The sequence below is a fragment of the Urocitellus parryii genome, chromosome 11 (assembly GCF_045843805.1).
Source record: "Urocitellus parryii isolate mUroPar1 chromosome 11, mUroPar1.hap1, whole genome shotgun sequence".
In the NCBI taxonomy this organism is placed as follows: Eukaryota; Metazoa; Chordata; class Mammalia; order Rodentia; family Sciuridae; genus Urocitellus; species Urocitellus parryii.
Genome location: NC_135541.1, coordinates 104,105,877 through 104,130,314, shown reverse-complemented (window position 1 = coordinate 104,130,314; position 24,438 = coordinate 104,105,877). Strand labels below are relative to the sequence as shown.

At 39.0% G+C, this 24,438-nt stretch overlaps 1 protein-coding gene across 1 annotated transcript; it reads right to left on the bottom strand.

Moving 5' to 3' along the window:
• Window positions 1–387: 387 nt before the first annotated feature.
• On the bottom strand, window positions 388–15,515 carry LOC144249359 (ciliary microtubule-associated protein 3-like). Its single transcript, XM_077791593.1, has 6 exons — window positions 15,473–15,515; window positions 5,925–6,064; window positions 4,836–4,934; window positions 3,989–4,116; window positions 1,517–1,634; window positions 388–456 (listed from the first exon to the last, which is right to left on the bottom strand). The coding sequence occupies exons 1-6, from the start codon at window positions 15,513–15,515 to the stop codon at window positions 388–390; spliced, it is 597 nt and encodes a 198-aa protein (XP_077647719.1).
• Between the last annotated feature and the right edge of the window lie 8,923 nt (window positions 15,516–24,438).

The following is a 24,438-nucleotide window of genomic DNA, read 5'->3' as shown; positions in this document are numbered from 1 at the left end:
ATTTAAGCATCCTCCATGTCTAGCAAGCCCACCTCCCATCCAAGCTCTTGATACATGTAGGCCAACAGCTACATATTACCAGAGCTAGTTTTAGAACATATAAGGCTGGTCCCTGGGAATTGTGAATAAAGGGCAAGGGCCCAAGAGTCTTTCACTCAAATGAAACCATCCACCTGAACACCCACCAGGAACCCCCAGATCATAAACCAGCAGCAGGAGAAAGAACACTTGGAACCAGTTTTTATGCTCACAAATCTCAGTCTTAACACGTTCTGGGCCTGGGGCTGAAAGACATGAGGGCCGTGGTGATGCAGACCAAGAGCAGCTCTATCCTCTATTCTGAAGAGTCTGTGATCAGGAGAAGCATGTGAAGGAAGTGATCACTTCTCAATCGTAAAACAGGCTTAAGTAAGCAACTCGGTTCCGATGCTTTCTAAATTCTTTGTCTGTGGACAGCTGCAATGAAAGACAATGTTCTAATGAGAATCTTCTGCCTTCCTGTGTGTGTGTGGCACTGGGGATTGAACCCAGGACCTTGCATTCAAAATAGAAGCATGCAAAATAGAAGCATGCATTACCTGCGTGGCCCAGGTAAACCCCAGTTTCTAGTAATACAGCCTTAGTCATTTTCTCAACATTTGTGCACATCTACCATTTATCATCTTACTATGATAAAAAAAGTTGTTTGGCTTCTTGAAGACACAGATTATATGTCTAATTCTTGAATGTTACCTGTATGCCTTAGCACAATTATATTAATATGTTATATTAATTATGAATGTTACCTATATGCCTTAGCACAATTATATTAATTCCACAAATATAAATATTTGCAGAATTAATCCTAAATTCCACTAGGAAAGAAGGGTACTTCAAGAAGTATGATAGCTAACATGGACAGAAGCATATGTTATCATTACTGAGTTAAATGCTTTTCTACATTCTCTCCATTATTAATCTTTACAACCATATCAGATCAACTCTGTTATTATTTCATTTTAAAGGTAAGAAAACAGATGCTTAGAAAAGTTAAAGGACTTGCCTAAGATCACATAGCTAGTCTACACAGGAGCTGGTGTGTTTGAACTCAGGCAGTATTATCCCCAGAGTCTGTGCTCTTAACCAGAGTGCTCTACAGCCCTCCAATCATTTAACACTCAACTTTATGTCAGAAAGAGCACTGCTTTAGGAGTCCAGTTGTAGAAGTTGTATGAATCAATCTTCCTGGGTTCCAGTATCATCCATTGTCTTAAAGGGATATTTCTCCTGAACCTACTCCAAAAGATGACTTGAGGAACAAATAAGAAAACATGACTTTAAGTCAGTCCTATACACGGTTAAAAATCTAATCAAACTATGTAACTCTCTCAAAAGGATCCTCATATTTCTATGCACACAAAACTGTGCATATAATTTCAGGGGAATCATGAACTTCATTTACAAGCTTCTGGTTATTAACCCTTGATAAATATGAACATATTAGACAGAGCAATCTACAGAAATCCAATCTTATTACCTCAGCTTTTAGAGTTCTTTTCTGTAGACTTGGAACCTGAGCCCAATCTGGAGATCCAAATTTCATTGGCCAAGTAATTTTTGGGAATGGCTTCTTCTCTAGGTTGTATGTACCAGGGCTAGAAATAAAAAAATACAAACATCATGTAGAATGAGTCAGTGGCATAGGACAAACTCAACTATTAGGTAGCATGGCCATCACTGAAGTAGGTTTAACCTCTTGGGAGAAGGCAATGGACTGATTAACTTTTTAATGCTGGGAAAGCGTGGGGTGCTTTTGCTTGTTAATGAATTTCTTTTTTTTTTGTTTTTTATTGGTTGTTCACAACATTACAAAGCTCTTGACATATCATATTTCATACATTAGATTGAAGTGCGTTATGAACTCCCAATTTTACCCCAAATGCAGATTGCAGAATCACGTCGGTTACACATCCACAATTTTACATAATGCCCTATTAGTAACTGTTGTATTCTGCTACCTTTCCTATCCTCTACTATCCCCCCTCCCCTTCCCTCACATCTTCTCTCTCTACCCCATCTACTGTAATTTATTTCTCTCCTTGTTTATTTATTTTCCCTGTTAATGAATTTCTTATTAGCTAAGGTATAGACTGCTTTTAAAAAATATGTGTACAATTCAGTGTTCTGAGCTGGGCACCAGAAGATCTCTAAAGAGGTGTTGCTAGAAGAGATCTATAATAATGATAAATTAGTTTTATTATTTAAAGTTCGTGGTTAAAATGTTGAAATACTATATCTGCAATTTAGGGACATCAAAGCGGAACCAATTAAATTTCTTGGCCATGGATTATTTTAGAATTGTCTTTGTTCCTCAAACTTGTGTCTTTTGAAAACTACACTGAGATTTCATCTCCCTCTAGTCAGAATGGCAATTATCAAGAATACAAGTAATAATAAATATTGGCAAGGATGTGGGGGGAAGGGTACACTCATACATTGCTGGTGGCACTGAATGTTGGAAAGCAGTATGGAGATTTCTCAGAAAACTTCAAATGGAATCACCATTTGACCCAGTTGTCCCACTCAGGGTATATTCCTCAAAGACTTAAAATCAGCATATTATAGTGACATGGCCACATCAATGTTTATAGCAGCTCAATTCACAATAGCTAAGCTATGGAGCCAACCTAGATGCCCTTCACCAGATGAATGGATAAAGAAAATCTGGTATATATACATATGTAATATTACTCAGCCATCAGGAAGAGTGAACTTTTGTAACCAGAAGAATGCAAAGTTATGCTTCATGTATCTATGATATGTCAAAATATATTCTACAGTTATGTATAACTGAAAAGAAAAAATACAAAATTAAAAAAAAACTTTATTTTTGGTGTTAATTCTACTGTGGTGGACTGAGGGTCAAAATTCAACACTTCAACTTTCTTAACACAAACTTGAAAAAGTTACTTTCACTGTATGATCTTTGGACTTCTCATCAGTAAAAGAAAGACCCTGACCCTTTGATGTGTAATTTCATACATTCCACGTGGTTTCCTAACATATTAAGAATAAGCCCCTTGACCCCCAAAGTCCTCTCCGCCCTCTCTCTCTTCCTTCTTGCTCACTGCCCTCTAGCCATACTAGTCTTCTTCTTCTTTCCCTCACACGAAGTTCTTTCCCAATTTACAGCCTTTGCACTTCCGACCTCTTCTGCCCGGTGTGTGCTGTCTCCAGACCTTCCCAGGGCTGGCTCAATCTTGTCACTCAAAAATCAGATCAAGTGTGATGTGCTCAGAGCGTCCTTTCTTAACCACCCACTACCTTTACATCATGGTCCTGTTTAAAGTTTCCTCATAGCACCTTTCCCGGTCACTGTACTTTTTGGTTTGTCCACAACAGCCCCAGCTCATGGCTGCTTCTCTTTCACTCTCAGAAGTGTCATAGTTGGACAGATAAATTACATGGTCACCATCTTTACTACTATTGGTATTTCCTTGTGTATTTACTTCTCATCTATTTGGACTCTAGACTCCAAGCTCAGAGCCTCGTGAGGTGGGTTTACTGCAAGAATTTTGCAACCTACAAACTACAAAGTAGCCAGGTGTCATGGCACAGATCTGTCCTATCAGGGATTCAGGAGGCTGAGGCAGGAGGACTTCGAGTCTGGGGTCAGCCTAGGTGACTTAGTGAGATTCTGTCTCAAAATAAAAAAGTAAATGGGGCTGGAGATGTGGCTCAGAGATTCATTCTCCAGTACTGGGAAAACAAAACAAACAAAAATAAACAAACAAACCCAAACTATTTGGCATGTTGATAAATACTGACTGGATGAATAGCTGTGATTTTGCAATTACACAAGGCCAGAGACCTGGGAGATAAGAGGATTAAATCTTTAAAGATGGGTGGTTTCTTATTGAGTGGGGTGGTTTCGTTATAATCACTGATTTATGGACTTCTTTGCCTATTGCTTTTTGTTGAACTATACTAGAGAAAAGAGGAGACATACCCAGGGAAATTGGCTTTTGAATAGCTCTGAAATCGAGGCATCAAAGCATTAAATGGAACAAAACTTTGCTTTGTTTTTTCCTTCCAATTCTCTACTCTCTGGTACTTGCCTGGGTGAAGTGTCGATTCCTATTACCAAGAAAAAAATTCAGTGTGTTAAAGGGAGACACACCTACACAGAAATGCTTCCATTTCAAAAACCCTCAACTCTCCTTTTCCTATTTATAGATCAGGTATGGTTCAGCCATTTCAAGATATACAAATAGGCTTATATGGATAGAAAACCAAGCATGCTGGATATATAGGTTATAGTAATAAACCTAGACTGAGCAGAGAACCAAGACAACTTTTGCAGTCACTATGCCAATGGTCCCACTGAGAAATTTTGAGAGCCAGTATCCCTTGAGTTTCCATGGAAGTAAACATCCAATCAGAGATTATGATCCTCAATCCAAGGATGTAGCTCAGTGGTGGTGTACTTGCCTAGTAAGTCCCTGGGTCCCATCCCTACCCACTTCATGAGAGAAAGAGAGAAAGAGAGAAGGAGAGGGAGGGAGAGAGTGAGAGAAAGAGATTAGGATCCTTTACTAAAGATTAGACTTACAATTCAATCTCACGAAAGGATAGAAAAGTTAGAACCTGTTTTTTTAACTGACAGGATAATGTGACGTACATAAATGCATTTTCCAGTATTTTGACCTCATGCATCTCAGCACTAAAATCCTTTGTTGGGACTATTTTCTCAGTGAACTGTTTTTGCTCTTCCCAATATACACACACTTCTGCAAAGCTAATGCCCAAACATTTCATGCAGTCACATGGATCATCATAAAATCCCAGCATTTTACCTTGTTGACTGGCTTAAACCTCATAGCTGTTCTGGCTCCAAGAGTATATCCTTTTGTACTGGTTGGAATCTTGGTGAGGCTGTATGCCAAGCCATAGGACTTCAAGTAGTAACATATGAATAAAAAGAGAGAAGGAGTAAAGAAACACATCAATACCACAGTGAACAGCCTTCATCTGAACTACTCTGTAAGACATTGCTCTTTCTCTCTTGACTCCTTCAAGGTCAATACCACACAACAATCACATAAATAATACATGTAATTTTGCAAGGGTTTGTGTCATAGTTTAGATGTGAGATGTCTCCCAAAAGCTCATGTATGAGACAATGCAGGAAAGTTGAGAGGTGAGATGATTTTGTTCCAAGAGCCTTGAGCTGATTAATCAGCACTTAAATTCCCCTCCCCAGCATAGAGATTAACTTGGTGACAACTCTAGGCAGATAGGGTGTGCCTAGAGGAAGTGGGTCCCTGGGGTGTGCTTTGGGGTTCATGTTATGTTCTTATGAGCAGAGCTTTCTCTCTGCTTCCTGACCCTCATGTTCTGAGCTGCTTTCTTCTACCAGGTTTTCTGCCTCCCCTCAGGCCCAAGGAATGAAGCTGGCCATCTATGGACTGAGACCTCTGAACCATGAGCCCCGAAATAAACTTTTCCTCCTTAAAATTGTTCTTATCAGGTCTTTTGGTAGCAGCAAGAAAAAAGCTGATTAAAAGAGGGATGTGGTTGGACAGATAGAATAAATGACATCTTTGTGCATTCTAATAAATTCCATCCTCTGAATCTCATAGGTCTGAACTTGTTCCAGTTGCACCTGGCAGCCTGAAGGTAGGACCAGTGGGAAGGTGCTGGCCTTGGCTCAGAGCCTTTGAGGTGGGGATGGAGTGGGTCCATACGGAGACAAGGCTTGCTTGCCTTGGGTAGAAACATGGTCCTTTACTCTCTGTATTGGCTGGGACAGCTGGTTGCCCACTAGGCACTTTCTCATGCTCTGACCCAGAAGATCACAAAGCCTAGTGTTTGTTTTCCAGGGGACTTGGGTCTCCCTTCCACATCCAGGAAACAGATCCTTGAAAGGGATAGTGAATACTCACATCTGTCATGTAACATCCAGGCCCTGTGTGAGGAAATCCCCTAAGAGGGAGAAAGTCGTTCCCCATCCGGTTTGGGGGATAGAAGTGAGGAAAGAGCCTCCTGGGTTGGCATGATCCAAAGGAGTAGTTACTCGGCAACCCTGAAAATCAAGAAAGAACAAACTCCAGGTTAGGGAAGGCACTGGGTCTCTGCAAGCTGTGGAGGAGAGGAGAGTTCAGACAGTAGAACAGAGGCCTGGGCCCCAAGGAATTCTCACGAAAAACAGACCAAACTCCACCTAGGGGCCACTGCACTTCCCTCCCCTCCAGCCTTCCAGCCTCACCAGCCTTTTCCTTCCCTGTGCTCTGGACTCCTGCATATGCCTCCTCACCAGCTCTGCTGGAGCACATCTCTCACAGCCCCTGTAGCACTGTGTACTGAGTAGCCAAGGGAACAGAGGCACTAGCCTGGCCCCAGCTGGGGAGGTTGGGAGGAGGTGCAGGATCCTGGCTGCCAGCAAGTGGCAGTGCTGAGCAGGAGGTGAGAGTCTGCACCTCTGGGCAGAGAACCCAGAGGGCAGTGAGTTTAGCAGCTGGGCCAGGGGTAGGATGTCTGTTAGAAGCCTAGCTGGAGGGGCTGAGTGAGCAAGGGGGGTGGCAAAGGGTTTGGAAACCGCCAGGAGGAATCCACTGCTGAAGAGGTAGAGAGGGGGTTCAGTACCCCAAGTCTGAACTTCAAGGATGGAAGGAAGTTCGAGGTTAGGGTAGGAGAGTGGGCAGGGGAGTGCCAGGGGCGTTGAGCTGAGATCTAGTTCCTTGCCAGGTCCCTCTGAGGCCCTTTTACCTATTTTCAGCCCTTTCCAATCAGGTTGCCCCTCCTACCTTCCTGGGGGGGATGGAGAAGGAGGTTGGGGATATTGTGAAATGAGGTGGGGTGGAAAAGATGGAGACCATCATGAGTCTTTTTTTTTTTTTTTTTTTAAAGACTGGTGGCTCTGAGTGGAACAGGTAGAGTGCAGTGGAATTATAGAAATGCTTAATATTTTTTAAAAATCTTGGGCATTCCTTTAATTTGAAACCCCCTTTTGCTTATCTCTAAATTGGGACTGATATTACCTTTTTGTAGGGATACTGAAAGGATTAAGGTGACAGAATCAGATCAATGCATTGCCTGGTACTTTGTAGTTGATCACTCAAGAGGTGGACATTACTGAAGATAATGTCCATCCATCCTAACCCAAGAAAAAACGTCAGTCTGTTTGTTGTTGACTTCTTTACCTTGTCTTGGATATTAACACTCACTTGTTTTAGTGGATTTTAAGTTGGCCTTAGGAGTTATCCAGGTGTGGGAGGTAACAGGAGACATAATGTAACCAGTTCATACTGCCCTTTGGCCCCTTAAAGATGACTTGGGATCCACACACACTTTGGGTTAGCAGTATCTTCATTAATTAATTATTTTTTAAAAAATATTTTTAGTTGTAGATGGACACAATACCTTTATTTTATTTATTTATTTTTATGTGGTGCTAAGGATTGAACCCAGGGCCTCACACATGGTAGGCAAGCTCTCTACCACTGAGCCACAACCCCAACCCCTTCATTAATTTATAATCTATAAAATTCTGAATTTTATAGATATGATAAAGATTCCCCCCCAAAGTGAATCTGGGGCCTAAAGTATATTTTGGAAAATTGTGGAAGCACTTATTTTTGGTTTGCATTTAAAATATTTTTTATGTTTTAAATAGGCACATAATAATTCTGCATATTTATGGATTACTATGTGATGTTGCAGCATGTGTTTACATAGTGTAATATGCAAATCAGGGTAAGCATATCTTTGGCCTCAAACATTTATCATCTCTTTGTAATTAGAACAGTCAAAATCCTTTCTTTCAACCATGGCACCCACCTTTAATCCCAGCAGCTTTGGATGCTGAGGCAGGAAGACTGTGAGTTCAAAGCCAGCCTCAACAACTTAGTGAGGCCCTAAGCAACTTAACAAGACCCTATATCCCTGGGGATGTGGCTCATTGGTTAAGTGCTCCTGGGTTCAATCCCTGGTACAAAAAAACAATCATTTCTTCCAAGTTGGGGAAAGCATTTTTGTTTAAAAATTATTAAGGTGATGCTTCTGGTCAACTGGTGACATAGGCTAAACATCCTGCAATGCATTGTCCAGTTATATAATGAATTATTTCATGTACCATATAACATTCAAATGTCCTGCAAAACTGGAAGTACTTATATTTATTAGTACTATTTTTTTTCCCCAAGAGATAATGTAGAAAGCCCAGTAATATAGAAAGTTGTTAGGAGGAGCCAAGCTTAAAAGGAATAAAGATAGAATCTCAAAGTCGTTGTTCAGTTTACTCCAAGCATTCTGCTACTCAAATTATGATTATGGCAATGCCAATGGTAAATAGAATGTAAAGAGATGTTGATACTGATTTTATAACTTATCACTTTCATTAATATTTTAGGTAATTTTAACATTTGTAACTTTTCAGTTTGAATTTGAATTTGGATGAAAAAGTGTTTTTTAAAAATAGCGTTTGCATTAGTATGAGATGTCAAGAGACATCTCATAAAGTATGCTGAAGATATGGCAACCAATTTCTATATTGATAGCCTGATCTACTTCAGACTAATCTCCTAGCCAAGAAAACCTGGGTAGAAAAGCTGGACATAATAAATAAATATGTTTCAAGTTATCAGAGACATTAAGGAAGAAAAAAAATGCAGGGACTAAATCCCAGAGATTTACAAAAACCAGATCAAACTCGACTGAGGGGTGAGTCCAACGGTTGGTGTGTTGTTCTCTTTGGACATTTGCTAATTAAAAAGCTGGCTGAGAAGTAGAGTATTTGAGCAGAGCTTTAGACAGACGGTTTGAGAACTGGGGAAAAAATTAGGCTGGCTATGAAGAGGGGGAGATTGGAAAACACCCTAGAATTCTAGTTAGGTCTCTAAAGAGATAAACCCTGGAAATGAGAGTAAAAAGAAATAGATGAGCTTTCAAAAGCCTCTGAAATCCAACTTTGTATCAACTCAGTTCCCAATTGCACTAAAATAATTTGCTTCTCCCCTTCTTGCATGCAGGAGACAGAAGTAAATCATCTTTGAAAATAATAACATTGACACCCTGAACTGATATTTTTCCATGCACAATATTTGACTTTCGATATAAAATAACTGTTCATACTAAAATAAATCAGTAAGAGTAGAAGAAATAGACCCCAAGGAAATTCAAATTCCATTAAATGTGGAATTTAAAATAACCATGCTTGGCTTGAGATTTTGGAGAAAGCAACAGGACTAGTCGCATGGCAAACATTTGGAAGCAAAAGAAAACAAGGAAATGTGTGACCACGAAGTAAATGCATGGCTTCTGAGGTAAGAGGCTAAAAGAAAATAAACCAGACCCTAAAAACAAAGTCAATAAAATTTCCATTATATTAAAAGGAAAGAGAAATTCCTCATTAATTTCCTGTTCATGTGTCAATGTGGGCCCACCTACATCCAGATTGATGCCAAATTTATCAATTGTTCATTAGTGTTGGCGAGGATATAGGGAAAAAGGCATACACATACATTGCTGGTGGGACTGCAGATTGGTGCAGCCAATATGGAAAGCAGTATGGAGATTTCTTGGAAAACTGGGAATGGAACCTCCATTTGACCCAGCTATTCCTTTTAAAGGATTTAAAAACAGCAATCTACAGGGACACAGCCACATCAATGTTTACAGCAGCACAATTCACAATAGCTAAACTGTGGAACCAAACTAGACGCCCTTCACTAGATAAATGGATTTAAAAAATGTGGCATATATATATACACAATGGAATATTACTCAGCAATAAAACAGAATAAAATCATGGCATTTGAAGGTAAATGGATGGAGTTGGAGAAGAGAATGCTAAGTTAGCCAATCCCCAAAAATCAAATGCCAAATGTTTTCTCTGATATAAGGAGGCTGATTCCTAGTGGGATAGGGAGAGGGAGTATGGGACGAATAGATGAACTCTAGATAGGGCAGAGGGGTGGGAGGGGAAGGAAGGGGGCAGGCTTAGCAATGATGGTGGAATGTGATGTACATCATTATCCAAAGTACATATATGAAAACACTAATTGGTGTGAACATACTTATGAAAAATTGTGCTCTAATGTGTAATAAGAATTGTAATGCATTCTGCTCTCATGTATTTAAAAAATAAAATCAATTAAAAAAAGAATAAATGAAATGGAAAATGGATCCGACGAAAGTATCCACACTTAAGCTTGGAGAAGCAAAAGGGTAGAAAATACATAAAATAGTGTAAGAGATAGTAAGTACAATGATAGTACGATAATGAAAAGTTTGGATACATTTTTATTTGGAATTCCATAAGGGATGGAGACAGAGAGTGTGGTAGATGCAAGAGTTGAAGAGATAATGGCAGATATGAAATTGAATGAATTTTAGCAAATATAGACCTTTACGAAGGTGAAAATAAATATACGATGAAAAAAATCATAAAAATCAAGTGTCAAGTGTGGACTATTACTTGAGCAGTCCCAGCTACTCAAGAGGCTGAGGCAGAAACTGATGAAGAAATTGGAAACAAAAATGCCTATAAACAATAGAATAGAAAGAACAAATTGTGGAATACTTATATAAATGACTATTTTATAGCAATGAACTTGAACAAAATCCTGCATAGGCAGTAATATAATCTCACAATGTTGTATGGAGTAATTCAGACATGGACATCTACACACTGGATAAATCAATTTATATAAAATCTAAAGATATATGGGGAGACATTTGGTGGAGCAGGCTGATAATGAATACGAATAGGACTCTTTTGCCTGGAATATTTCACCAATGTGTTCAGTTATGATTTAGACCCTTTTGGTAGATATATTATAAAACAACAAAATAATTTATTTTTAAAAATTTGGCAGGCCTAGCCAATTCACAGTTTCCTCAAGAACAATAAGTTCACATCCCTCCTCTCCTTTTTGACTTCAGTGGTTTATGATTCGTCTAGGTACTGTCCCTGTTTCTGCTAAAGCTTCAGTTAAAGCTGTTGGATTTTTTTTTTCTGTTATCAGAAACCGTAAGTCGAAGGGTTCTTGTTCTTTAACTCTAGCTTTTGTTTTGGTGTCCACTGAAAACTAGGCTCTTCTATTTCCTTGAACAGCTTGTGTGAAATGACTTTGGATCTTCTTAATTGTAGACATAGTCATTGTGCAGTATGTCGGGCAGCAGCCTGATGACTTCACTGTCCTCCACAGTTGATCTGTCTGAGCACTGATAAGCTGAAACACATAGTATCCTCTGAGTTTTTCTCCTCTATATTACCATCATGGCATCCCATTGAGTTGTGTGTGAAACTGTGTGAGGTAGGTTACATTCTCTATGAAGTCAATTATAGATTAACAAAGGCTGTATTATACCATATTTTTTCCCCCTTAAAACAGGCCTTGGATCTGAATAAGGCTGAGAACACCTGGTCCAGGGAATACAAACCCTGGATAGGTGGGTCTGGACAAGGGAGACAGAAGGAAGAAAAATGGACTTGCTCAATCCCACCTTCCAGACCTTCTTACATCCCAGACTCTCCCACCTGGGGGTAGAGTGAACTTTGAAGCCCCTTGAACTGAGTACTACTAAGTTGGTCTGTTGTTTACTAGCTGTCTGATCTTTTGAAAGTTACTTAAGCTACCTAAGCCTTGGTCTGTCTATAAAATGGCACCACTCATTTCTTTCTTCCTCTGGCTGCCTTGAGAACTGAGGAGTTAACTCAGGGCCAAAGCTGGCACAACAGATGATTGACCTATAATTGTCACTTAACCAATGTCAATGCACTTCCCGTCTTCCACCCCGTGCCAGGCCTGCAACACCTCTAAGGGTCTCTTCATGCAAATAATAATAATAAAAACATGCTTCCTCCTGTCCCTGCCTGGACCAGGCTCCTTGGGGAATCCTGTGTCTGTGCCACCTCTTTCCAATTAGACCCCAATACTGAAGGGATGAATTTTCCATAAATGTACTAGACAAAAATGAGATTACCATAACCAAATTTCCAACCGAATGGCGGGCTGGCCTGTAGCAGGGGTCTGAATATCACACTCCCAGGTTGCTCCTCTAACTTAAAATTTGTTGATTTCCGAGGTCTGGACAAGAAAAGTTCATCTGGGAGATTTTCAAGAAGCGTGGCTCTCTCATACTCTATCTCCATGAGTTCTCACCCTCCTGGGCGGACTTTAACCAAGAAAATGAGTGTGTGTCCAGACTGGCTGCTAGGCAACAGCCCCACCCTGGAAGTTCCCCTTCCAGGCATTGTGACATGGCTTTCTACATGGCAGCCCTGTGGTATAAAGGGAGCTGGAAAGGCAAGTTATTTATCCCTGTAAAATCTTGTTTCTTTACTCTATAGCTGAGGAACAATATTCACCATGTAGGAGATGGCCTATTAAGTACCTTGTCCATGGCTTGGAACACTCAGCTAGCTAATTCCTAACTACCTTCAAACAGTCATTCCTGTAGTCATTCAATCAGTACTTATTAAACTCTTAATGATGTGCCAGGCACTGCTGTGGGACATTGCATTAGACAGTGGGAATCCACCAGTGAACAGCCATTCTTGTCCTTGTGGAGCTTAATTTTGGTGGGAGATATAGACAGACAGACAGACAGACACACACACACACTCACACACACAGATAGCACTGAGAGGGTTCAGAGGACGTGGGGGCTGTGGCCTGGTGAACAAAGGACAGGAATGCAGCTGTTGCCTTGGAGGAGCATCTTGGAACAACAGTATGAACTCACAGCCGTTTTTATTATGTGCCGGGTGTCCTTGTAGGCATTGAAGCCACAGTGGTGGAAAAAATAAAAACTCCCCTTCCGTGGGAATTAGATTTTGCTAGTGTCAGTGCTAGACAAAAATTAAACAGGGAAACCAGTTAGATAAAACTGCCGGAAAGTGCCCAGGGGAAGACACTACTTTGGTTCAGGAAGTCCCAGATGGACCCTCTGGGGAGGACCTGTATGAGATGACCTTGTCCAGCAAGGAGAGCCCCCCATTTTGAGATGTGAGAAAAGTGCTTTTCAGGCAGAGGACCAGCAAGGGCAGAGTCCCTGGCATCTGAGATAAAAGAAGACGGAGTTACCGTGAGATAGTGTGCATGCACAGGGAGGAAATGGGCAGGCATCAAATCATGCAAGGTCTCGGAACACGGTTAGGAGTGTGGCTTTGTTGTCAGTCAGCTGGGAAGCCACTGGAAGGTGAGAGAAGGGACAGAGGTGACATGATCTTCATTCATCATTCGTGAGCGGGGCCTGGAAGGTGGAATATAGCCCTCGTGGTGACCAGAGGATGGATTAGTCCTGAGGCTTATGCAACAAGCCTTGGAAATCAAAAGACACCGAGCAGGTGAAGGGGAAAATAGGTAAGAGTGTGTATTGTTATTAAAAGAATGACATTTCTATTCAAAAAGTGAAATTTGTCAGAAAATAGAACATAGGAATTTGTTCAAGCCATTTTAGAAGGAATTTCCTGTTTAGGTCGCTAATAAGCCAAATAGCACTGAGAGGGTTCAGAGGACTTGGGGGCTGTGGCCTTGTGAACCAGGACAGCAATGCAGCTGTTGCCTTGGAGGAGCATCTTTAAACAACATAGTAGCCATGTGCTTCCACATGAACACCTTTCCTAGTAACATCATTCCCCCACAATTTATAGAATGAGGACTGAAAACTAAATCCCCTTATTTTCCTCCTATTTTACAAAACAATTCTGGTTTAAACAAATGACTCTGTGTAAATCTACTGTGTGCAAGAAGAAGATGAGTATGATCTAGCCACCATGACGGATCTGACATCATCCCCTGCAATTCTCTCTCACTTTATTTCAACTGAGTCACTTCTTTGCTGTTTCTTAAGTATTCCAGTTAACTTACCACCTCAGGGCCTTTGCACAAGCTAGAACACTCTTTCCTCAGGTTTTCATTTGACTCTCTCTCAAACTTCTTTCAAACCTCCCTTGAAGTTACCTTCTCAGTGAGGATTTTGCTGGTTTCTCAACCTAAGACTGAAATGCCCTTTATTGTTCTCTCCCTGCTGTGCTTACTTTGTCCTTCTGAACACTTGTCACTACCTGACATACCATGTGTGTGTGTGTGTGTCTGTCTGTCTGCCTATATCTCCCACCAAAATTAAGCTCCACAAGGACAAGAATGGCTGTTCACTGGTGGATTCCCACTGTCTAATGCAATGTCCCACAGTAGTGCCTGGCACATCATTAAGAGTTTAATAAGTACTTACTGAACGACTACAGGAATGACTGTTTGAAGGTAGTTAGGAATTAGCCAGCTGAGTGTTCCAAGCCGTGGACAAGGTACTTAATAGGCCATCTCCTACATGGTAAATATGGTCCCTCTGCTGCAGAGTAAAGAAACAAGATTTTACAGAGATAATAACTTGCCTTTCCAGCTCCCTTTATACCACAGGGCTGCCATGTAGAAAGCCATGTCACAATGCCTGGAAGGGGAACTTCCAGGGTGGGGCTAGGAGCAGCCAGTGTGACACACACTCATTTTCATGGTTAAAGTCTGCCCAGGAGGGTGAGAACTCATGGAGATAGAGTATGAGAGAGCCACGCTTCTTGAAAATCTCCCAAATGAACTTTTCTTGTCCAGACCTCAGAAATCAACAAGTTCTCTGTTAGAGGAGCAACCTGGGAATGTGATATTCAGACCCCTGCTACAGGCCAGCCCGCCATTTGGTTGGAAATTTGGTCATGGTAATCTCATTTTTGTCTAGTACATTTATGGAAAATTCATCCCTTCAGTATTGGGGTCTAATTGGAAAGAGGTGGCACAGACACAGGATTCCCCAAGGAGCCTGGTCCAGGCAGGGACAGGAGGAAGCATGTTTTTATTATTATTATTTGCATGAAGAGACCCTTAGAGGTGTTGCAGGCCTGGCACGGGGTGGAAGACGGGAAGTGCATTGACATTGGTTAAGTGACAATTATAGGTCAATCATCTGTTGTGCCAGCTTTGGCCCTGAGTTAACTCCTCAGTTCTCAAGGCAGCCAGAGGAAGAAAGAAATGAGTGGTGCCATTTTATAGACAGACCAAGGCTTAGGTAGCTTAAGTAACTTTCAAAGGATCAGACAGCTAGTAAACAACAGATCAACTTAGTAGTACTCAGTTCAAGGGGCTTCAAAGTTCACTCTACCCCCAGGTGGGAGAGTCTGGGATGTAAGAAGGTCTGGAAGGTGGGATTGAGCAAGTCCATTTTTCTTCCTTCTGTCTCCCTTGTCCAGACCCACCTATCCAGGGTTTGTATTCCCTGGACCAGGTGTTCTCAGCCTTATTCAGATCCAAGGCCTGTTTTAAGGGGGAAAAATATGGTATAATACAGCCTTTGTTAATCTATAATTGACTTCATAGAGAATGTAACCTACCTCACACAGTTTCACACACAACTCAATGGGATGCCATGATGGTAATATAGAGGAGAAAAACTCAGAGGATACTATGTGTTTCAGCTTATCAATGCTCAGACATACCAACTGTGGAGGACAGTGAAGTCATCAGGCTGCTGCCCGACATACTGCACAATGACTGTTTCTACAGTTAAGAAGATCCAAAGTCATTTCACACAAGCTGTTCAAGGAAATAGAAGAGCCTAGTTTTCAGTGGACACCAAAACAAAAGCTAGAGTTAAAGAACAAGAACCCTTCGACTTACGGTTTCTGATAACAGAAAAAAATCCAACAGCTTTAACTGAAGCTTTAGCAGAAACAGGGACAGTACCTAGACGAATCATAAACCACTGAAGTCAAAAAGGAGAGGAGGGATGTGAACTTATTGTTCTTAAGGAATCTGTGAATTGGCTAGGCCTGCCAAATTTTAAAAATAAATTATTGTCTTATAATGTATATATACCAAAAGAGTCTAAATCATAACTGAACACATTGGTGAAATATTCCAGGCAAAAGAGTCCTATTCATATTCCTTATCAGCCTGCTCCACCAAATGTCTCCCCATGTTGCTTTCTAATTCATAGATTATTTTTAATATATCTTTAAATTTTATATAAATTGATTTATGCAGTGTGTAGACGTCCATGTCTGAATTACTCCATACAACATTGTGAGATTATATTACTGCCTATGCAGGATTTTGTTCAAGTTCATTGCTATAAAATAGCCATTTATATAAATAGTCCACAATTTGTTTTTTCCATTCTATTGTTTACAGGCATTTTTTGTTTTTAATTAAGGGGTATTTTGATTAATGTTCCTTTTAATATTCATCTACATCTCTTTTGGGACACAATGTAAGCTTTCCTGCTGAGGAAATACCAAGGGTAGAAATTAGTAGGTCACAGAGATGTTTATGTTCAGCTCTAATAAAGACTGCCAGACAGATTTCCAAAGTGAGCACATTGATTGATTTACAATTCCATTGCTATGGTTTGGATCTGGAATATTCCCCAAAGGCTCATGTGTTGAAGGCTTTGTCCCCAGTGCAGCAATGTTTAGAGGTGGGGCTTTTGGAAAGTGGATCTTGAAGGCTCTAACCTTATCTAAATTATCGTTCTGAAACAGTTTCAAGCCCAAGGAAAAGTGGTAAAAAGAATAAAAAGAAAATTCTTATCCTCTTCACCCAAATTCCTCTATTGAAAAACATTGCTTTGAACTCTATTTCTCTCTTCCTTTTTATATACTTTTTCTGACATGTTGCCTCATTTTTCCTAACAACTTCAATGTTGCCCTCTGTGACATTCTCCTGCATTGTATCCACAGAACCCTACCAAGTGAAATTCAGCATCAATACAATTGTGCCATTAATCGCTCTGTTCCAAATGCCAATAGTGGGGGTTTCCTGTCTCATCCAGGATGCCACCCAGGAGTCATGCCACTTTCTATGATCATGTTCCATCCATATCCTTTAATACTGTTTCAAACAGCTTTATCTCTGCAATGACTAAAAGATCTGACTGGAGCATTTGTAGAGGAGGAAAAATTTATTGGGAAGCTTACAGTTTCAGAGGTCTCAGTCCATAGACAGCCAGGTCCATTCCTCAGGGCTCAAGGTGAGGTTGAATATCATGGCAGAATAGTATGGCAGAGAGAAGCAGTTCACATGAGGGTCAGAAAGGGGAGGGAGGGAGGGAGAGGGAGAGGGAGAGAGAGAGAGGTCTCCTCTTGCCACATACAAACATATACCCCAAAGCCACACCCTAATTCCCACCTCCTCCAACCACATTCACTCTATCACTTAGTTACTACTCAGTTAATCCCTAGTAGGGGATTAATTCACTGATTGGGTTAAGATTCTCACAACCCAATCATTTCTCCTCTGAACCTTCTTGCATTGTCTCACACGTGACCTTTTGGGGGACACCTCACATCCAAACCATAACAGATGCAAAATATTTTCTCAGCCTTTCTTTTCCTTCCTATCTTAAAGAACTATCAATAGAAGGATCAGATTGTGAGGCCTGGTTGAATCAATCCAAAATCCAGGCAGGCAACCAGAAAGGGAAGACCAAGGGTAGGCTGAGTCCCTCCATGGGCTGAAATTGTAGTCAAGGGTGGAACCTATTCTTCTCTACCTCTGCTGTCTCTTCAGCACTACTTTGAAAGCTTTCCTATTGTTGAAATTATGCCATCCAGAAAACATCAAGTAATTTCCTTAAAGTCAAGTAAGGAAGGACTTAGATTATGTACACAGATATCTCTTCACAGTAAGACCTGGATCAGTGTTTGAATAATCAGCCTAGCTAGCTCAACACATCAAAAAAGCTATCACAGAACATGTCCCTATATTACACCAATGACACAGTATTGTCCCTCATTACATCCCTACTCAGCTACCTTGGTAGCTCTGCATAACTTCTTTTTGTCCCAACAACCAGTATGTTAGCTGCCAAATGATTAGTTAATTCTATTTCTTAGTTCTTAGCTCTGTATGTAATTTCCCTTCTTATTTTTTTTTAATATTAGCATGGACTTGTTTATTCCTGTTTTATTCAATGGATTATTTTATAGTGATAGTGGCCATCCTTCTCTTGACTTCAATCTCAGAAATTTTTTCTGCTTTTCGTCATTAAGCGTATTCTGCATAAGTTTTTCATAGATAATATTTATTAGGGGCAGGAAGTTATTCCTAGATCACTAAGAGATGCATTTTTTAAATTATGAGTGGATATTGTAGGCTTTTTTAATCCCTTTTTTCTTTGTTGGTATAGGAAATCATATTAATTTTATTTTCAAACGTTATATCAACCTTCTATTCCTGCGATAAATACAACTTCATCTTGAAATTACAATCTGTATTTAGTTTGCTAAATTTTGGTTAGGATTTTTTTCCCTTTATATCATAAGACAGATTCTTGTTTATTGTAGTATCTCTAATTTTTCTAGTCTTACATAATAAAGTGGTTATGGCATCTCTCTTTATTTATTTATTTACTAGTTTGTACTTATGGAATTTGTATTCCATTCTTTTTTTTTAATGTTTTTTTCAGTTACACATGACAGTAGTATGTATTTTAATATATTATATATTTATGGAGTATAACTTCCCATTCTTGTGGTTGTGTGTGATGTGGGGTTACACTAGTGTATTCCATTCTTTGTTTATCTCAGCACTTAAAGACACTATTCCATTGTCTCCTGGATTGTGTTGTTCCTGTCCTAAAAAGTCAGTTAAATAAGAAATCCGGCAAGGCCCTTTAATTTTACGATTTCCTTTGTGAGAAAGTCTTAAGTCATAAATTCTATTTCTTAGCTTGGACATGATAATTTCCTGAAAATATATCAATTTTATCTGTTTTTAAAATTGTTAAATGTTCTATCATTTCCATCGATTTAAAAATGTCAATTTTTAATGTTTATAAAATCAGTAAAAATGTCTCCCTTGTCCTTTCTTATATTGGAATTTTGTGCTTTCTCTTATTGTCCCCCCTAAACGTTATTACCAATGATTTATCAATTCTACTTGTGTTATTTTTTAAAATGCCTTTATCAGTATATCATAGTTATACATAATAGTGGGGCTCATTATGACATTCATAACTACCTATAACCTTGTTGGCTCCATTTCAGTTCCCATCTATTTGTGTTCTTATAGAACCAACTTTGGGGTGTTTGTTTGTTTACCTTCTTTGAGTTGGGGGTCTCACTAGGTTTCCCAGGCTGGCCTCAAACTCCTGAAGTCAAGTGATCCTCCTGCCTCTGCCTCTTGAGTAGCTGGGACTACTCAAGTAATAGTCCACACTTGACTTTTGATTTTAATTATTTTTTTGTCATTATATATTTATCTTCACCTTCATGAAGGTCTATACTTACTGAAATTTGTTAAATCTTTGTAACCCAGCCCATGGGCAGTTTGATATATGTTTCCAAGGACTTAAAAATAATATGCATTCTTCAGTTATCAAAGCAGTGTCAATTCAGTCAAGTTTGACTGTAGTGTTGATCAAACCTTTCACGTACTTACTGATAGTTTCTGTCTGCTCACATTATCAATTACTGAGAGTAGTGTATTCAAATCCTCTGTTATGAGTGTAGAATGATCTCATGTTCATTGTATTCCGTCAATTTTTCTTTATAGATTCTGAGGGTATGTTGTGAGATGGATGCATAGACATTTTCATATGTTACAGGTTCTAGGGGTGTTGACTTTTCATTAACTTAAAAATCTCTTTTTATCTTTATCAATGCCTCTTGCTTTATTTTGTCTGATACTAGTAGACATACATTCACTGTTTTTCCTTTTGGTTGAGGATGAATATAATACCTTTATTTTATCTATTTTTTTTAATGTGGTGCTGAGAATGGAACCCAGCCTCACACATGCAAGGCAAGTACTCTACCTCTGAGCTATAGCCCTAGCCCTACATTCACTTTTTATTAATTTTCTTATGGAATTTGTATTCCATTCTTTTTTTAAAAAAATTGTTGTTTTCAGTTACACATGACAGTAGTATGTATTTTGACATATATTTATGGAGTATAATTTCCCATTATTGTGGTTGTGCGTGATGTGGGGTTATACTAAGGTATTCCATTCTTTGTTTATCTTAGCACTTAAAGTCACTATTCCATTGTCTCCTGGATTCTGTTGTTCCTGTTCAAAAACGTCAGTTATTAGGCTTACTTTTGCTTCTTTGAAAGTAACATACCTTTTGTATCTGCTTTCAAGGTTTTCTTTTTTATATATATTTTTAGCTGTAGATGGACACAATATCTCTATTTTTTTTTTTATTGGTGCTGAGAATTGAACAGTGTCCTGAACATGCTCAGCAAGTGCTCTACCACTGAGCCACAACCCCAACCCTCAAGCTTTTCTCTTTGTGGTTTTCTTTGGCTGTACTATGATATGACCTTGCGGTTTGCTTTTTATTTGTTTTAGTTGAGGTTGCAACATTTGGTTCAATTTTTTCATCAGTTTCTGCCTCAGCCTCTTGAGTAGCTGGGACTGCTCAATTAATAGTCCACACTTCACTTTTGGTTTTAATGATTTTTTTCATCATGTATTTAGTTTCACCTTCATAAAGGTCTATATTTGCTGAAATTCGTTCAATTTCATTATCTGCCATTATCTCTTCAACTCTTGCATCTACCACACTGTCTCCATTGCTTATGAAACTCCAAATAAAAATGTATCCAAACATTTCATTGTTACTCATTGTATTATCATTGTACTATCTCTTACAATATTGTATGTATTTTGTACCCTTTTGCTCCTCCAAGCTTAAGTGTAGATACTTTCTTCTGACCCATTTTACATTTCATTCATTCATTTGTTCAGTTTTTCTAATCTGCTATTAAACTCATGCATTGAATTCCTACTTTCTTTCATTGATGGTCATTTTTTAAATTTCTACAGCTTTTTCCTTTCTTGTTGCTTCTAAAATTCTCCTCTTGTCACTTAATTTCTTGACTATATATTCTTAGACTTCTGCAACAAAGCAGGTGATTCCCTGGAATAATAATTCTTATGCTGGCCTCAGAAATATTCAAATGAGGAAAGCAGTAGGCAGTCTCATAAAACTATGACAGGGTCTCCATAAAATATCTGGCATTTTCTTGATGCTCTAACTATAATTAGAAATGTGCCTGATGGGACCTGCTTAACCTTAAGGTCTTCATCAAAAGTGGCCATAAAATAGAACTTTGTCTTCCGCATTCCTCAGTACTAAGTAGTCACCTACATAGAAGTTACTTTGTGAATAGTTATCATGCAAACATTGGATCCTTGATATTCCTTAGCAATACTTAAAATTCTGCATTAACTTCTGTCAATTTTGTCATTACTCAGTGGGTTATACAGGGGACAAACAAGGTGCATAGACAGTCCGTCCTTGTACTGTGCTCAGATTGGCTCTAATGAACAATTGATAAATTTGGTAACAATCTGGATGTAGGTGAGCCCATATTGACAACATGAATAGGAAATTAATGAGGAATTTCTCCTTCCTGATACCTCAGAATTCCTCTTACCCCAGAAGCCATGATTTCCTTCATGGTCACACATTTCTTTGTTTTCTTTTGCTTCCAAATGTTTGCCATGCGACTAGTCCTGTTGCTGTCTCCAAAATCTCAAGCCAAGCATGGTTATTTTTTTTTTTTAATTGATTGTTCCAAACATTACAGAGCTCTTGATAAATCATCTTTCATACATTTGACTCCATTGGGTTTTGAACTCCCATTTCTACCCCAAATACAGATAGCAGGATCACATCTGTTACATACTCACATTTTTACATAATGGCATATTAGTGACTGTTGTAATCTGCTACCTTTCCTATCCCCTACTATCCCCCCTCCCCTCCCCTCCCACCTTCCCTCTCTGCCTCCTCTGCTGTTGTTCAATTCTCTCCCTTTTTTCCCCCTCCCCCTTGCCCATCATAACCTCTTATACTTTTGTGTATCATTGAAGGTCTCCTACCATTTGCATATCCTTTCCCTTCTCTCTCCCTTTCTCTCCCCCCATTCGTCTTTGTTTACTGTTAGTCTTTTCCTCATGCTCTTCCTTCCTGTTCTGTTCTTAGTTGCTCTCTTTATATCAAAGAAGACATTTGGCATTTGTTTTTTAGGGCTTGGCTAGCTTCACTTAGCATAATCTGCTCTAATGCCATCCATTTCCCTGCAAATTCTATGTTTTTGTCATTTCTTAGTGCTGCATAATACTCCATTGTATATAGATGCCACATTTTTTTTTATCCATTCATCTATTGAAGGGCATCTAGGTTGGTTCCACAGTCTAGCTATTGTGAATTGTGCTGCTATAATCATTGATGTGGCTGTATCCCTATAGTGCGCTCTTTTAAGGTCCTCAGGGAATAGTCCGAGAAGGGCGATAGCTGGGTCAAATGGTGGATCCATTCCGATAGCTGGGTCAAATGGTGGATCCATTCCCAGCTTTCCCAGGAATCTCCATACTGCTTTCCAAATTGGCCTCACCATTTTGCAGTCCCACCAGCAGTGTACAAGTGTACCCTTTTCCCCACATCCTCCCCAACACTTATTGTTGTTTGACTTCATAATGGCTGCCAATCTTACTGGAGTGAGATGGTGTCTAAGGGTGGTTTTGATTTGCATTTCTCTGATTGCTAATGATGGTGAGCATTTTTTCATGTACTTGTTGATTGATTGTATGTCCTCCTCTGAGAAATATCTGTTCAGGTCCTTGGCCCATTTGTTGATTGGATTATTTGTTATCTTATTGTTTAATTTTTTGAGTTCTTTGTACATTCTGGATATTAGGGCTCTATCTGATGTGTGGGGGGTAAAAATTTGTCCCAAGGATGTAGGCTCTCTATTTACCTCTTTTACTGTTTCTCTAAGCATGGTTATTTTAAATCCACATTTAATGAGTTTAAATTTCCTTGGAGTCTATTTCTACTACTCTTACTGATTTATTTTAGTATGAGCAGTTATTTTATATTGAATGTCAAATATTCTGCCTGGAAAAATATCAGTTCAGGGTGTCAATGTTATTATTTTCAAAGATGATTTACTTCTGTCTCCTGCATGCAAGAAGGGAAGAAGCAAATTATTTTAGTGCAATTAGGAATTGAGTTAATGCAAAGTTGGATTTCAGAGGCTTTTAGAGCTCATCTATTTCTTGTTTACCCTCATTTCCAGGGTTTATCTCTTTAGAGTTCTAACTAGAATTCTAGGGTGTTTTCCAATCTCCCCCTCTTCATAGCCAGCCTAATTTTTTCCCCAGGTCTCAAATCATCTGTCCAAAGCTCTGCTCAAATACTCTACTTCTCAGCCAGCTTTTTAATTAGCAAATGACAAAGAGAATGACTCACCCCTCAATGAAGTTTGATATGGTTTTTGATTTAGGCCCTGCATTTTTTTCTTCCTTAATATCTCTGATAACTTGAAACATGTTTATTTATATTTCCAGCTTTTCTACCCAGGTTTTCTTGGCTAGGAGATTAGTCTGAAGTAGATCAGTCTATCAATGTAGAAACTGGTTGCCATATATATCTTTAGCTTACTTTATGAGATGTCTCCTGTCATTAATAATGAAAACACTATTTTTAAAAAACACAGAGAACCTAGAAATGTTAATATTACCTAAAATATTAATGAAAGTGAAAATTATAAAATCAATTTAAACATCTCTTTACCTTCTATTTACCATTGATATTGCCATAGTCATAATTTGAGAGAAGAATGCTTGGAGTAAACTGAACAACAACTTTGAGATTCTATCTTTATTCCTTTTATGTTTGGCTCCTCCTAACAATTTTCTATATTACTGGTCTCTCTATATTATCTTTGAAAAAAATTGTGTACTAATATATATAAGTACTTCCAAAAGGTTTTGTAGAGACCAGCAGGACATTTTAAATGTTATATGGTATATGAAACAATTCTTATATATAACTGGACAGTGCATTGCAGGATGTTTAGCCTCCCTGACCTTGATAATTCTTAAACAAAAATGCTTTCTCCAACTGGAAGAAATGATTTTTTTTTTGTACCAGGGATTGAAGCCAGGAGCCCTTAACCACTGAGCCACATACCCAGAGATATAGGGTCTTGTTAAGTTGCTTAGGACTTCACTAAGTTGCTGAAGCTGGCTTTGAACTCACAGTCTTCCTGCTTCAGCCTCCCACTGCTGAGATTAAAGGTGGATGTCATGGTTGAAAGAAAGGATTTTGACTGTTCTAATTACAAAGAGATGATAAATGTTTGAGGCCAAACATATGCTTATTCTGATTTGCATATTACACTATGTAAAAATGTACTGAAACATCACATGGTAATCCATAAATATGCAGAATTATTATGTGCCTATTTAAAACATAAAAAATATTTTAAATGCCACAATTTTCCAAAATACACTGTAGGTATCACTTTGTGGGGGAACCTTTATTAGATCTATAAAATTCAGAATTTTATAGATTATAAATTAATGAAGATACTGCTAACCCAGAGTGTGTGTGGATCCCAGGTCATCCTTAAGGGGCCAAAGGGCAGTATGAACTGGTTACATT

Excerpts from the sequence above, each read along its gene's own strand:
- LOC144249359 (XM_077791593.1), bottom strand. The coding sequence starts at position 15,515 with ATGTCGGGCAGCAGCCTGATGACTTCACTGTCCTCCACAGTTG. Across the intron at positions 4,935-5,924 it reads CTGGATGTTACATGACAGAT|TCCTATGGCTTGGCATACAG; the intron begins GTGAGTATTCAC and ends TACTACTTGAAG. Across the intron at positions 4,117-4,835 it reads GGTTTAAGCCAGTCAACAAG|GAATCGACACTTCACCCAGG; the intron begins GTAAAATGCTGG and ends TCTTGGTAATAG.